The sequence below is a fragment of the Centropristis striata genome, chromosome 16, assembly GCF_030273125.1.
Source record: "Centropristis striata isolate RG_2023a ecotype Rhode Island chromosome 16, C.striata_1.0, whole genome shotgun sequence".
NCBI classification, from domain to species: domain Eukaryota; kingdom Metazoa; phylum Chordata; class Actinopteri; order Perciformes; family Serranidae; genus Centropristis; species Centropristis striata.
This window is the reverse complement of record NC_081532.1, coordinates 36118659-36134405: the sequence shown is the minus strand read 5'-3', so window position 1 is coordinate 36134405 and position 15747 is coordinate 36118659. Positions and strand designations below refer to the sequence as shown.

The 15747-nt window shown below is 41.3% G+C and overlaps 1 protein-coding gene across 1 annotated transcript; it reads right to left on the bottom strand.

Moving 5' to 3' along the window:
• Window positions 1–3662: 3662 nt before the first annotated feature.
• On the bottom strand, window positions 3663–15467 carry coch (coagulation factor C homolog, cochlin (Limulus polyphemus)). Its single transcript, XM_059352642.1, has 14 exons — window positions 15443–15467; window positions 15291–15335; window positions 14435–14591; window positions 11684–11817; window positions 11447–11518; window positions 11032–11088; window positions 10693–10840; window positions 8370–8473; window positions 7683–7909; window positions 5497–5611; window positions 5203–5346; window positions 4517–4673; window positions 3929–4023; window positions 3663–3835 (listed from the first exon to the last, which is right to left on the bottom strand). Exons 1-14 carry the CDS (start codon window positions 15465–15467, stop codon window positions 3663–3665), a joined length of 1653 nt encoding a protein of 550 aa, XP_059208625.1.
• Between the last annotated feature and the right edge of the window lie 280 nt (window positions 15468–15747).

Below are 15747 nucleotides of genomic sequence, written 5' to 3'. Positions count from 1 at the left end.
GAGTTTTTATGGTTGCCATATATTTTATATTATTTACTTTCTGTAGCTTTAAATGAACATGAAAGTCAGTTTACAGGGATAATGTTTCCTTTATAGCTAAAGAAAACCCCAATTTAGCTGATTAACTCGTTGTTTGAAACTTGATATTTTGACTGTTTTTCGTGTTGGTCACAGAATCAAACACATTCAACTGTTCAGTGGAAGGTGAATGATGATTGTTTGGTGACATCCTAATTAAATAGACATTGTTTTGGTATAAATGTGTCATTTTGTAAGCTGTGTGTCTTGTATATGGGTGATTCTTCAATTAAGGGAGTTTTTCTGTCCCCAGGGTAGATTTTCAAGAAAAAAATGTTTTTTAGGAAAAACAATTATTGTATTTGTTAAGGTTAGGTTGTAGTAGCTATGAAAAAAATAACTGTGTCTCAATGATGACATTTTAATACTTTTTCAGTGTTTGAAAATTGAAATGGGCAAGAATTTCACTGTTTTGGGCTTGTCCCCAACCCAGACTTTTTGACATCCGCTCCTCAATAAAGCAATAAAAAGTGCTAAATTCATTAAAACTTTACTTGGCATTTCCTCATAACAACTTAAAAAGACATTTTTTAAATTCATATAATATATATTTATTCAATTTACAATTTATTATTAATATTAATTATATAAATATCACTGTCCCTCATACATCTGTCATTACCATCACACTCAACATTTTAGAGAGCAATAAAGTTTTTACAAAAAGTTACTTACATTGTTGCATGCAAATTAGATGCTCCAGAGGACCAATCCCAGACATGAGGCAGTAGCCTGATTTTTTGATGCCCACATATGTAAGTAATTTGATGTTTTATACATCCTGATCTGAGCGTATGTTTATTAGGCGTCATTACCAAACAAGTTACTATTTGAGTATTTTAATTAATTAATAGGAAATTTCACTTTATTTACGTATATTTAGTGTAAATTGTATGCTAGCTAACCAGTCAGCTTAGCTTAGCGAAAACCTAGCCAACATTTTGTGCGGCAAGTGAAAATTGTCATTACCATCACGTGTCATTACCATCACACAAGTGACTGTGATGGTAATGACAATCAGTGATGGTAATGACAATTTATCTGTTTATTACCTTATAACTAGAATATATTAGCTTAATTTACTATTTACTACTTTACTATGATACATAATTGAACAGTGACCAATTGTATTTACAAATATTTAGAATATGATTCTTAAAGAGCATGTTTTGTACTTACTGGAATGATTATGAAAACTTTGCTTTTCAAATCATTTTGTATTAAAATCAGTGTTTTGTTTTCGTGATGGTAATGACATTTTGCTCTGACAACTTTGAAAAAATTATAAAAATATCAAAATCATCATGAAATACAATCAAAGCTATGCTAAGGTCTTTGTTCCAGACCAATTGATAAACTTTTTGAAATAGAAAAAACAGAGATTAAAAAACATTATTTTTTCAAAATTTGGGGACAGAAAAACTCCCTTAATTGAATAATCACCCATATACATGTGTATGTAACAGTACAATAAGTATATGTGTACAGTATATGTACAGTATGTGTGTGGAAAGTGTTGTACTTCTATCTTTGTGGGGACCTGATCATCTGTTTTAACTTGTCTGTTTGAAGGAGTCAGATTTAGTTTTAGGATGAGGGGCACAAAGAAGGTCTGCACACAACACTGCCTAAAAAGAGAAAATGTATATTAAAACTGTTGATATCATGTCATGTATGAGCGACCTCACAGGGGTCAGGGGTCGTACAGCTTCTTAAGAGGAACATTTCAGCACTTTTGGAGCATTTCCAGGCAGATAAACATCACATCTCCAGACCCTTGAAGCCTTCATCATCATCTAAACTGGCTCCTGCCACCATCTGCTGCCACCACCAGGAAATATTCAGTTATTCTGAGCAACATGTTGATTATTCTGCAATGACCAATTAGCATTTTGGTTTTTCAGATTTCCTTTAATCTGGTTGGATTCTGGTCGGATTACGTTCACAGTGAATGGAACCGGACCAGAGACCCTCTCGCAAGAGGTCTGGGACCGGACCAGAGACCCTCCCACAGGAGGTCTGGGACCGGACCAGAGACCCTCTAACAGGAGGTCTGGGACCGGACCAGAGACCCTCTAACAGGAGGTCTGGGACCAGACCAGAGACCCTCTAACAGCAGGTCTGGGACCGGACCAGAGACCCTCCCACAGGAGGTCTAGGACCAGACCAGAGACCCTCTAACAGCAGGTCTGGGACCGGACCAGAGACCCTCCCACAGCAGGTCTGGGACCGGACCAGAGACCCTCCCACAGGAGGTCTGGGACCGGACCAGAGACCCTCCCACAGGAGGTCTGGGACCGGACCAGAGTCCGACTGGAGCGTTTACAAGACACCAAAGGAACCAGAACAAGGATTAAACTAGCAGAGTTGGACTGAAACGGACTGAACTCTGGGCTGTGAAGGATCTCTGGACCTGGACCTGAGTCCACCTCGTTCCTTAGCCGAGCTCTTCAACCTATGAAATTTGCTTTTCTGAAGTCTGTAACAATTCTATTATTTTTCTTCCTTTTGTTAAGTAAAGGTCCAATCTGGCTATTTCCTGACCATTTCTAAATTTGTGATTGTATTTGATCTATTACTAATCCTCCCCTGAGTTACCTTATTTATGAAAAAAAGGAGGTATAATCTGGACAGAGAGATATCTATCTCCCTTTGGGCTGGTACAGAAAAAGTCCCAGTACACCAAAGAATAAATTGAGACGTGCTGGTGCTGCGTACAGGTGAGTAATTGATAGACAACAGGTCATTTCTTTGGGGGAGTATTCCTTTAAGGCATGTTGGCTCTCAGGAACATTGTGTGCGGAACCTGAACGCGACACGAAACACAAGTGTTACGCCTGGATTCCACTGGATGCGTAACGACTCCGACAGGGGTCTGTCCGCAACGGCTGCGTATCTACGCAGTCCGTCAACACACCGGATCCGTCTGTGTCGGAGCTGTTGCGGACAGCAGAGTCCCGAGGACGCACGAGATCTCGCGAATTCAGGCCTAATCAATTGATATGACTGGAAGATAATCAACATCTCCTCGTTAATGACTGGAGACAAATCCTGCGACTCCGTCTTAACGAGCGCTAACGAGGTCGGCCGGCTTGTTAACGAGCCGGCCGACCTCGTTAGCGAACCCGAGGTATTTTATTTTGAAAATATACCGGTGTTTTATTTTGTGTCTGTGCAAGACTTCCTGTCCCGAACGATCTGCTCTGTGCTGAATTTATGCGTAGTGCTCCGTCGTCCGACAAAAATAGAAGCTCTGCTCCAGTGTTGCGAGGGCTGTCGGATGGCCGTGCGTTGTCGGACTCACTACGCAGCGGATCTGCAGTCGGTGGAATCTCACACAGTGATTATAATGGATGCGTAACGGCTCCGACGACGGATCTGCAGCCGTTACACATCCAGTGGAATCCAGGCGTTATACTTGTCCTTTTTTAGTGATTTTACTATCCGTAGCTTACATTTATAACATTTAGTACTCTACATCAACACTGGTGCTGTTGGGTTTAGTTTAGGTTTAAGGGTTAATGATCATCACAAGGATAAAAGTACAAACGTGTGTGTGTGTGTGTGTGTGTGTGTGTGTGTTCCTAGTTTTTCTCTGTGAAGTCTCGGCAGATGCCTCGGACCAGCGGCGGGACGAACTCGGCGAGGCCGGTGAACTCTCTGCTGAAGAAGGTGTGGCTGTCCTTCGGCTCTGATGCCATCGCTTTGAGGTCCTCCATGGGCGCCCAGGCCACGCCCACAGAGAACATGGTGATGTCTGATTGGTGGACGGGAGAAACAGCCAGATGTCAGTAAGAACCGAGAACACAAGAACACAAGCTGCTGTTACGTTCTCTTTATTCTAACACACCGAGCTTCTGAGCAGCCATGGCCGGGTGCGTGATGTCGTCGTACGACTGGCCGTCCGTCACCACGATGAGGAAGTTGCGGCCCGGTCCGGTCCGCCTGGTGGACGACAACAACAAAGTTAGCTAGACTTCTAATTTTGGTGTTTTCCTTCACAATGAGGGAAGCCTCAGGAATCCAAACATTCACACTTTATGATTGGCTCATATTTCCCAGCAGCCAAAGTTGTTGTTTTTTAAACTTCACATTTTCACAAACATTCTCACATCTTTCATACGTCTTTTCATAAGAGACTTATAGGCCATCATTTATTCTTCCCTCTCACATACACAAATAATGGGTATTTTTTGTGTATGTGAGAGGTAAAATTGTCTGTAAACACTTTTGTCCTCATAAAAGGTTTTTTTTTTATTCTGCAGTTTATAAAAACTTTATTCTGGTTCTTTAACTTGCTGGTAGAACATGGGACCACACAGCAGCTTTTGACCATTTTTCAGTTTTTTTGCTGGCAGATGAAATTGTGAAGGAGGCTCCTTCTTTCAATACGAAGTCAGTGGAGAGAGATTATTTGCTGAAGCCGTGTTGTTGTTACCTGAACAGGTTCTCGGTGGCGTAGTTGATGGCGGCTCCGGTGGCCGTTCCTCCGCTCATGTAGGGGATCCGCTTCACGGCGTTGATGGACTCCTCCTTGCTGGAGAAGTCGAACAGGCCGAACTCCATCCGCTGGTCATAGGTGAACTGCACCGCACCTGGACGCCAAACACACAGCCATCAGCCCACCAGATCACCAGCCCACCAGATCATCAGCCCACCAGATCACCAGCCCACCAGATCACCAGCCCACCAGATCACCAGCCCACCAGATCACCAGCCCACCAGATCATCAGCCCACCAGATCACCAGCCCATCAGATCATCAGCCCACCAGATCACCAGCCCACCAGATCACCAGCCCACCAGATCACCAGCCCATCGGATCACCAGCCCATCGGATCATGAGATCATGAGATCATCAAATCATCAGCGGCCTCATGTATCAGCGCTGTGTACGATGTTTTTCCTGCAAACGCCACATGCCACCTGCCGTGAAAATGTGCAGTGACACCGCAAACTTTTGTCTGGCAGATACTACTGTCTTTTATGCTCTTTCTAGTTTTGGGAGTACGCCATCTTTAGTATGAAAGCTACGCACTCTTTGATACATGAGGCCCCTGATCATCAGACCATCAACGAATCAAGTAATCTGGGAATCAAATCATTTTCATCCTGTGAAGCTGACCGATGTGAGCGCCCACGTCTGAGATGTCAAAGCTTCTGGCGATTCCTGCCAAGAAGTCCAGGACCAGCTGGAAGTTCGCCTCCCCGACGCTGGAAGAGCCGTCAATGAGGAACCCGATGTTCACAGAGTTGTAGCACGTTTTACCTGCAAGACACCTTCATTTAGTTTTCAATCTTAATGCTGAGCTGAGACAAATGTCTGAAGCTTTATGGCACTGAGGTCATCTAAAAACAAATGTTCAACTATCCCTTTATTTGTGTGAGTTGTGTGCTGAGAGAGATGTGAGAGTCTTACTGCAGAGCAGGTTGTCCAGCGAGCAGAGCTTCTGAGTAAGAGGCTTCACATGTTTGGTGGTGCTAAACCAGCTGGGGATCATGTAACTGAAGAAACCGTTATCTTTGCACACAGCCTGCAGGAAATAAGACACAGGGAAACATGTTTTAGATATAAACTGCTGTTCACATGGCAACAGTCTGCAGCCAGGAGTCCTTGGTGCAATGATCTTTGATGCTTTCAGGTTGAAGAAAGTCCTCTTTATGAAGCTATTTAGTTTTGTACACTGAGAACAAAAACGGATCCCTCCAGCTTTGGTCTGTGAAGGTTCTGCTATAGTATGAAACTAGAATCCATTCGTACCAACTATGATGAATCAGGAAGGATGAATTAATAATGCTCCACGAGCCTAGACAACTTTTTTTTTGCAGCAGCAGCAGCTGAGGAGACCACTGGTACCAAACATGTCATGATATATGTGTCCCCATAAGTCTCCTCTCAAATGCATTGTTGTGTCCTCTTGTGTGTGAGTCTTTGTGCATCCTGGGGTCCCTAAACAGTCCGTGAGCTGCATAAATCAGGTCTGACTGGGAAGCTGAGACTCTTGGCCTCTGACCTCAAGATATCTCAATAAAATGGGTTCTATTTATATCCAAAAGTCTCCTGTTTTCATACATACCCCCTTTATGCAAATCTAATGTAGTTTGGGTAGAAACCATGCAGGTTTTCTCAAGACGATAGCGAGCAAAAATGACATACGGTGTTCTACAAGGCTCCATTCTGGGGCCTCTAACCCATTGGTACTAACCACAGTAACGTTCCAGGAGAAATGCAATAAATGTGTTATTGTGTCCTCTTGTGTGTGAATCTTTGTGCATCCTGGGGTCCTAAACAGTCTGTGAGCTGCATAAATCAGGTCTGAGTGTAAAGCTGAGACTCTTGTGGATTCAATGAGCCCAATGTTCTTCATGTTGATGATGTTAGTGAGTGAAACTTGAGCTCAGTGTATAAAATGAGCTGCTGTGACCTCTAGGATAATCACAGCCTCATGAAACTTTACAACCACCAACTAGAGACCTGGAGCATTCAGAGGACGGAGGGCTGACACACTAGATTCACTATAAGCAGCAACACAACACAAGTGCTGACAAACAATCGCAAAAAATGCAAAAAATCTACTAAATGTCAAACGTGAATGGGATGGATTTTTCTCTGGTGCTCTAAAGGTCTTGGAGTCTGAATGAGGGACTCTGGAGGGAGTTCCTGAACATTTTTTTTAAACCCTGAGGGCTCAGAAATGCTCAAATTCAGCACCAACAAACACTATCAACCGAGAAATTGTGGCAACAACTTATGAGACACAACTGAGCCTGAGAATAGACGTCATATACTCAGATCATAATGTTCTAAATATTTACACCCCTAGCTGAACCCTAACTCAGTGTTTATTACAGATTTATAACAGAACTTGTTGCCTTGTTGCTGTGCATTAGATTCATCTTCATCACTTCTATGAGACATCTACTGCTGACCTGCTGTCTCCCCCTAAATGTCTCTATGTGCCTCTCAGAAGATAGAATAAACAGTTAATATACACTCCTGGTCAAAAGTTTTAGAACACTCCAACTTTTCCAGAATTTTATTGAAAATGATGCAGTTTAATGTCTCAGTGTACTCTGAAATTAATGCATATAACAAATAAACAACTGAAGTTAAAAAAATAAATTGTAGAATCAATTTAGAAAGGAAAATGTGTTCTAAACTGTTGACTCATTGAAGTAGCACCTTAACAGCTCAACACACTCAATGGAAATCAAATATTCTTCAGAAAGTTCTTCCCAACTTGTAAGTTGTAAGTGATCAAGAAAAGTTGGGACACCTGTAGGAATTGGTAGCAACTTAGTAACTTTCAAGGCTTGATCAACCTCCGTTGCTGCAGAACTGCTTTAAGTTTTTAATCCATTTCTTGTTCCCTGAAAAAGGCCTTTTTCTATAATTATGAAATGTACATTATTTGTCAGTTTTGGTTAAGCTTACCTTTTTTTATTTACCTTTGGCAGTTCACCACTTACCTTTGGACCCTTTCAAGCTGTTCATTTGACTTGAACTGCTTGAATTTCAATTAAAAAAAAAGAAAAATTGTGGTGTTCTAAAACTTTTGACCGGTAGTGTATAACAATATATTATCCATGTAATCAATAAATCACCTTCTTCATGAAGTCATTGTCCTGCACCATGGCGAGCTCCTCGGGCGCCGGCTTGGCCACGGACACCAGGAACACGTTGATGCCGGACTCTCTGGCGAAGGTGGCGGCCTGCTCCAGGTCGTCAGACGGCCAGCCGTCCACCAGCACCACCATGACCCGCGGGTGGCCCCGCCTCCCGCCGCGCTCCTGGCTGAAGAAGGTCTCTGCTGTGTGCAGGATGGCCTTACCTGCAGCAGGAACACGGGGTCAGAGGTCACACTGTCATTATTATATTATAAGACAAAAAGGACAAAACAGGACGAAGACAGAAACAACTAACAATAAACAGTTCCTCAAGAATAAAACTGCATATATATTATACAATAATATAATAATAATATTCATATAGATTTCATGTATATTAAGATATATATACACAAAGTAAATAAATAAATTAGACGCCCGCCCAAAATAAAAAATAATAATAATATGTATAATAATAATAATTGTTTTACTATAAAAAAATATACATATATTAATACATTCTCTGTCATGTGAAAGTTAATTTAATTATTTCAGCATTTTTTAAGAATATTTCCATTATTGCATTATTTTGATGAGTTATTTTATACGATTTTATTTTTATAATTTACGCCATTGTCTTTTTATGTGTGTGTGTGTGTGTGTGTGTGTGTGTGTGTGTGTTACCTGTGTTGGTGTCTCCTCCCATGTAGTTGAGCTCCTTGATGGCGAACAGCAGCTCTTTGGGCTGAGTGAAGTTGTTCAGTAAGAACTCAGTTCTAGGAGAATCGCTGCACACAGAATATATAATATAATATAATATAATATAATATAATATAATATAATGTAATATAATATAATATAATATAATATAATATAATATAATATAATATATGATATGATATGATATGATATGATATGATATGATATCTACTATAATCTATCAGATCTTTGTGTGTTTACTGTCCTGTGAGAAGCTTGTTCTCTAAACGGCTGTTTAATGATCTAAAGAATCTTTAACTAATGTTGGGATCGTACCTCAGGTGTGTAGGAGTATCTGGTTGCACAAATTGCCTCCAGCAGGGGCACCAAAATATTTAGAGGTAAAAGCTAATTTATGTAATTTTTGCTATCAGAAATTGACTAAATTAATATTTAACACTTTAAATGAATTAAAGTTGTTTTCGGGGCACCACCTCTTTACTAAGAAAGAGGAAAGATAGCAAATCATAGTAAATCAGTCTCATAAAGTTAACAAATTATCAATTTGGAACATTGATTATTAATTATGAATATAATTATAATCAAATTACGGTTGAAGGAATTTTGGAGTTCTTTTCATAGCAGAGGTTTAGCAAATCACTCATTCATGTGCAACATTAAAGGAGAAGCACATTGATCCAAAAATATATCTATTCTAAAACAAAGTAAATAAAGCAAAACACACAATAACTAATCTAAAAGACTATTGACAGTGGAAATGTGGGTGAAAGATTACATGTAACAAAATGGCTGACGAAGGGCGGTCATTTAATAAATCAAAATGGTCTTTTGTTCTTGAAGAACAATAGACCATGCCGCCTTGAAAGTCTACGTGTTGTAGGAAGCCAAATTAAAGTATATTTTATGCGGATTAGTGTGTGAGCAGGTCAAAGGTTAGTTATCGTTAATTTACATGTACAACTTAAAGTCTGTAGAGTAAGATTAATCATACAACTTCAAATGATCTGGCTACACAAAATATCACAAACATACTTAAACACACAACAGATCAACACCATTGATTAAGATTAACAAACTTGTTCTTGCTTACTAACTGCCCAGTACTATACCACAGAGTCCAGATTTGAAAGGGGGAAGCAGAAATCTTTTTGAAGAAGAATCCGGTCCCTTTTGGGTTTGGTGTTTCCAGAGTAATTTGCTGTTGGCTCCAAAAGCTCGGTGAAGGTCTCTGTGATTATATCCAATATAGACAGGCAGGACTTAGAGCGTGGTGGTGGGCCCAAGCTTGGTTTGGGGCCTAGCAGGCCTCCCTTAGAGCTGGAGAGAGAGGGAGATGGTCTGGTCTACCTCCTGGGAGATCAGACCAGGACAGCAGGCGTGCTGACCCTCCGAGGGAGTGGAGAAGAAGAGAGAGAGGAGATGGCTGCAGGAGACTTTTGTCTCTACCTGGGAGTTATACTTCCTGTTAGAATTAGCCAATGAGGTATAGATGCAGATACCTGTGGGGGTGGGGGTCGTTTGTCTTTGTTTGGAGGGGAACAAAGAGAGACCTCCATCTTGGAAGCATGAATTCAAGAAATTGTTGAAATAATCCTCAATGCATTCAGTCCATAAATCCAAATGAAACTTGTGGAATAGCTGTGACCTACAGGTGAATCTTGGTTTCATTTGGACTTTAACATTTGTGGACTAAATGAAACAACTTTCTGAGTCAACTCACAAAATGGCAGGTCAGCACCATTTTGTGTCCCCCCAAGAATTTCCCTCGCAGAATGCTCCGCATTTACGACACCTTCCAGGTCACCTCATTGGTCAAGGCGCCTTTGGCACTACAGGAGGTCCACTGGTCTGCTATAAGGAGCCAGTCCTCCCCCCTCCTCTCTCTTCCTCCACCGCTCCCCAGAGCAGCAACACCTCTTCTTCAGCAGGGGATCCAGAGCCCCCCCAATCAATTTACTTATTGAAGCATTTTTCAAGAATATTTTCTTCTTAAGATTATTTTTTTGGCATTTTACATGCTTTATTGAAAGCGAGAGACAGATAGAAAGGGGGTGACAAAGGGGAGGACATGCGGTAAAGGGAGCTCAGGCCGGATTCGAACCCGGCTCCACCGCAGCGAGGACTGTAGCCTCTATACATGGGGCGCCTGAGTAACCCACTACGCTACGGACCACCCCAAGAATATTTTAATTATTGCACATCTTGTATTATTTTAGTATTATTTTATTGTTATTATTTACACCATTGTCTTTATGTGTGTGTGTGTGTGTGTGTGTGTGTGTGTTACCTGGACTGGATCAGGCCTACATGAGGTCCTGTGGATCCGACTCTCAGCATGGCGGCCAGTTTGGCCACAAAGTTCTTCTGCAGGTTGAACCTCCGCTGGCCGATGTTCTTACTGCTGTCAATCACCATGGCGATGTCCATCTGACAGTCTGCACACACACACACACACACACACACACACACGCACACATTGTTTTGTTGTCCTAGTACTTGTTACTCTATTCAATCACAATAAAGGTGATTCTGAAAGCAGACTGTGCTTGTTTTTATTGAACAGTTTTCTTTGGAAGTCCTGGTTTCATTTCAACACAACAACAAAAACACCAATCACACAGTGTACCTTTATTTCCACCAGTCAGAACTTTCTTCACTGATGACTTCTTCAGTGGCTTCTTTGCTGCAACACACACACACACACACACACACACACACACACACACACACACAGGTCAGCTGGGGTAGCTCGGTGTGTCTGGTGGAAACATCACACTCCTGTTGTGTCTGGACGCTTCAGGAGAAGAAGACAAAGTGTCCTGACAGCAACAGGAGATCTCTTTCTTTACCTCTGTGACATTACTGTGGATTTTCAAAATAAAGCTGGTAATCAAATAACAGCAGAGCCTGAGGGAGCTGAATGTTCTCTAAAGGAACTCTGATGTCCGTCTGGTTTCTGCTGCTGTGTCAAACCAACTCACAGAAGAACTCCGTCACCATGACGACGTCCTTTTCTCATAAACAGTCTATGGTTGGTTTACCTGCTGGAGGCGCTGCAGGCAGAGCGGTGGTGCTGGTCTCACTGGTCAGCTCCAATGGGACATGAACAGGCTCTGACACACACACACACACACACACACACACACAATAAAACACCAGCTAATATAAATAATGTGACGTCTCCAGATATTTACTTCTGTTACTGCTGACTGATTGACCTGCATAGCACAATCAATCAGCCGATCAATAAGCTTAGAGTGGTGAGTGGCGCCACCTACTGGTGAGGCTGAAGGAGGCGGTCCAGCGGGGCAGCGCCTGGGACTGGACCCCGTGAGAGTACGAGCTCAGGTAGTTGTGTCGTCCCTGCAACTTGTGGACTCTGACGGGACCGCCAGCCGGACCCAGCAGGCCCCTGCACACACACACACACACACACACACACACACACACACACACACACACACACGTTAAAGCCTGTTTACTTCCGCTTCACTGCCTGTTTTCTGTCTGTTTACAGCCTTTTTACTTACTGCCTGTTTACAGCCTTTTCATTTTCTTTTAACTGCCTGTTTACTGTCTGTTTACAGCCTGTTAACAGCCTGTTTACAGTCTGTTTACTGCCTGTTTACTTACAGCCTGTTTACAGCCTGTTTACTGCCTGCTTACAGTCTGTTTACAGCCTGTTTACTGTCTGTTTACTGTCTGTTTACTGCCTGTTTACTTACAGCATGTTTACTGCCTGTTTATTGTCTGTTTACAGCCCATTTACAGTCTGTTTACTGCCTGTTTACTGTCTGTTTACAGTCTGTTTACAGCCTTTTTACAGTCAGTTTACTATCTGTTCACAGCCTGTTTACAGCCTGTTTACTGTCTGTTTACTGTCTGATAACTGCCTGTTTACAGTTTGTTTACAGCCTGTTTACTGTTAATGTTCTTTAATATATAACTAGAAAATTTCCTCTGGGGAAATTCTAAAAGGGCCACGGGGGCTACTGCCGGTGTGTGTACACTATGATGAGATTCTTCAGAGATTTATAACTATGCCCTTTAACCTCAAAGTGTGTGTGTGCGTGTGTGTGTGTGTGTGTCTGTAATCACATCAAAGATCAAAGCAATCAACAGAATTAACTGACACCTGTTAATGTTCCGAAAGAGTGACAGCAGCCAGAGGTGGACAGACTGGAATTTCTGGCCTTGAACAGAAAGCATTTTTGGCAAAACCATAATACCTATCATTGATCCGACTTCACTTTGAGCGTCCTGAGTTCTTCCTGGACGTCTACATATGTTTTTATTTTAAGAAAAATGAAAAAATAGCTTTGTTAGAGCGATCTAAAAAAACTGTTCCATCTCCCTTTTTCAGAAATCTTCCTGCGTTTTTAATATGGGAGCCAATGAGGCTGTTGGTGGTGTTGGTGGATCATCTGTGCGTCCTACGCCCAAACTATAACTCTGACAGCTTTACCAGAGGATTGTGAGGGAGAAGACTAATTTTCCTACGTTTCTATGTATAAATTATTTCTGAGTGGAATTTGCGGCCTGGAGCGCAGTTTTAAATTTATTTTTTGACAGTTTTTTCTCTCCCTCTACACTCTGGCGATGACGTCACACACTGTGACACGAACATTCCGTGCAATACACACCCATTATAATCTCAGAATTTCTCCAAAAATGATCATGGTCATTGAACAGGGATTGATAAAAAACTATATGACCTATCGAAACGTGGATTAATACACCGATACACAAGACTTGTGTCTACTGCTTAAAGTTTAAATGGAGTTACTTACGTCGCGAAAAATGCGTATTCTGTAGAGAAAAGTAATAGCACACGATCCCGATCAAACCACACGTTTTGATATATAATTTGTCCGGCGGGACGAAATTGCGTCCGGAAGAGGAAGAAGAAGAAATCCACAGTATAACAGTAGTGCAGCACTGGTCCCTACAGATATTGCTGTATGGGACCAGTGCTGGGGAGATTGCCCCGTGGCCCTAATAATCACTTTAAACTGATCATGTAATATACAGAATATAATACAGAATATGATAATTTGCTTAATGACGTGTTTTAATGAAAACTGCAAAGACGATTTTATTTATTTTTACCAATTTTATCAGTTTTGAGTGTTTAAAGCTGGTCAAATTTATTTAAATCACTGACGAGAGTTTTGGCTTAAAAACACAGAAATGACTCAATGAGGGTCTCGAATGGTAAAGTAATGTTAATTTATAACGTGTGGAAAAGCATAAAAATTAGCAGATATTATCTTGTCTCTTTTTTGTATTTTTGTATTTAGTATTTTTGTGTCTTTTTGTGGTCATTTTACTTTTTTTTATTTTTGTTTTTTTTTGGTCATTTATGAGAGATTTGGCCTAAAAAAGACAGAAATGGCTCCACCATTGACTCTCTCTATTCAGTCTCTAAATTGTCTTGTTTCATAACACATGACAAAAAAAGTAAAAGTTAGCAAATATTATCTTGTCTCTTTTTTGTAATTTTATGTCTTTTTTGGCCATTTTTGCATCTTTGTTGTTATTTTGTGCCTTTTTCGGTCATTTTACGTCTTTTTTGTTCATTTTGTGTCTTTTTATTTTAGGTATATTTGTTGACAAAAGAGTTGAAAAAAGACAGAAATGGCTCCATGAGGGTCTCAACGTGTAAATTAATCTTAATTTTGAGCATTAGTTAGCAAATATTATAAAAATAAACCCAAAGTGCAGCGTATTAATAACATGATGTTAAATGTCTGAAGAAGAGCCACTCTATTCCCAGCAGCTCTCACTGAGAACAGGAAGCTTTGTTCACTGAGACTTCAGAGGAAAGAAAACAGCGAGGAGGAAGGAGGAGGAAGGAGGAGGAAGGAGGAGGAAGGAGCGCTGCCTGCAGCGGGTCGTTCAGGGTTGACAGCTTTAATCCTCCGGCGCTGCACATTCCTGCTGCTGTTGGTGTTCGGCGAGGTTCAGCGGGCAGCAGGACTCACGCTGCTCCGGATTATGTCACATCTGGAGTCTGAGCCTCGACTCACCTGTGGACCGCCGCTCCGCACACCGAGGACACGGAGGCGTAGACCCCCGTCCCGAACACCGACATCCTCCACTGTGAGCAGTCTGGAGGACACAGGACCACCAGGCGGTCCTGGACCAGGTCTGCTCCGCGGGTCACGCAGCTCACCGGGGTCGGCACTGATCAACCAATCATCATGCAGGGAAACAGAGAATCAGCTGCTGGTTGTTCCCCCAAATAACTTTACAGATGGCAAACAGACTTCACACCTTCAGATTACGGAAAATGTAATTTCTGCATGCATGTGATTCATGTCTCCGTCTGGAGTTAGTGGCGCCCTCTAGTGGCCACAGTGATTTGCAGTATAAAGCACAAAATGAAGTTACGGAAGGGACGAGAGGAAGACGGGTCAGACAAACCAGAAAGGCAAAAAATAATTCCATTTTACATCTTTTTTTTTGTCATTTTGTGCTTAAATTTTTTTTTTTTTTACGTCTCCTGGGTGAAAGTCCTGGGTTTGTTTCTTTATTTATTATTTAATATGATAAAAAATAAATACAAAACATTTGACTGGTACTGTAAGTCCTTTTAAAATAATAATAATAATAATGAATATTTACTTAAATATGAATAATTATTATTGAAATAATGATAACATAATAATACTTATAAAGTTAAAAGCTAAAGAAAACAAAACAAAGGAAACATATCGTCAGTGACTCATTCACAAAGTTTTTCTGAATCTGTTTCATCTATCAGTTTAAATTTCATATATTTTTATGATTCAGACTCAAATTAAATACAGACAGACAGACAGACAGACAGACAGTCAGACAGACAGACAGACAGACAGACAGACAGACAGGTTCAGGACTAACCGCTGGATTCTGATCCGAACGTCGATGAGATCAGGATGAGAAGTCCTGCAGAGAAACAGAGAAATGTGTCAGTAAATATACACGAGAGAGAAAGTTCAACACAGACAAATAAAATAAAATAAAATAAATGAAAGAAGACGAGAGCCGCGTACCTGTGAGAGGCAGCAGGACGGACATGTCTGCACCTGAAACACACACTGAGCTCAGATCACTCATCATATATCAACACACCACAGACTGGAGAGGGACACTTTATTATCTGCAACAACACAAACATCTGACTAGCGTCCATTGCTACCAGACATGTTACTGAAAAACCCACCAGTCTCCTTAACAAACGTGTTATTGTGTCCTCTGGTGTGTGAATCTTTGTGCATCCTGGGGTCCTAAACAATCTGTGAGCTGCATAAATCAGATCTGGCTTGGAAGGTTACTCTAGGTTACTCTTGACCTCTGA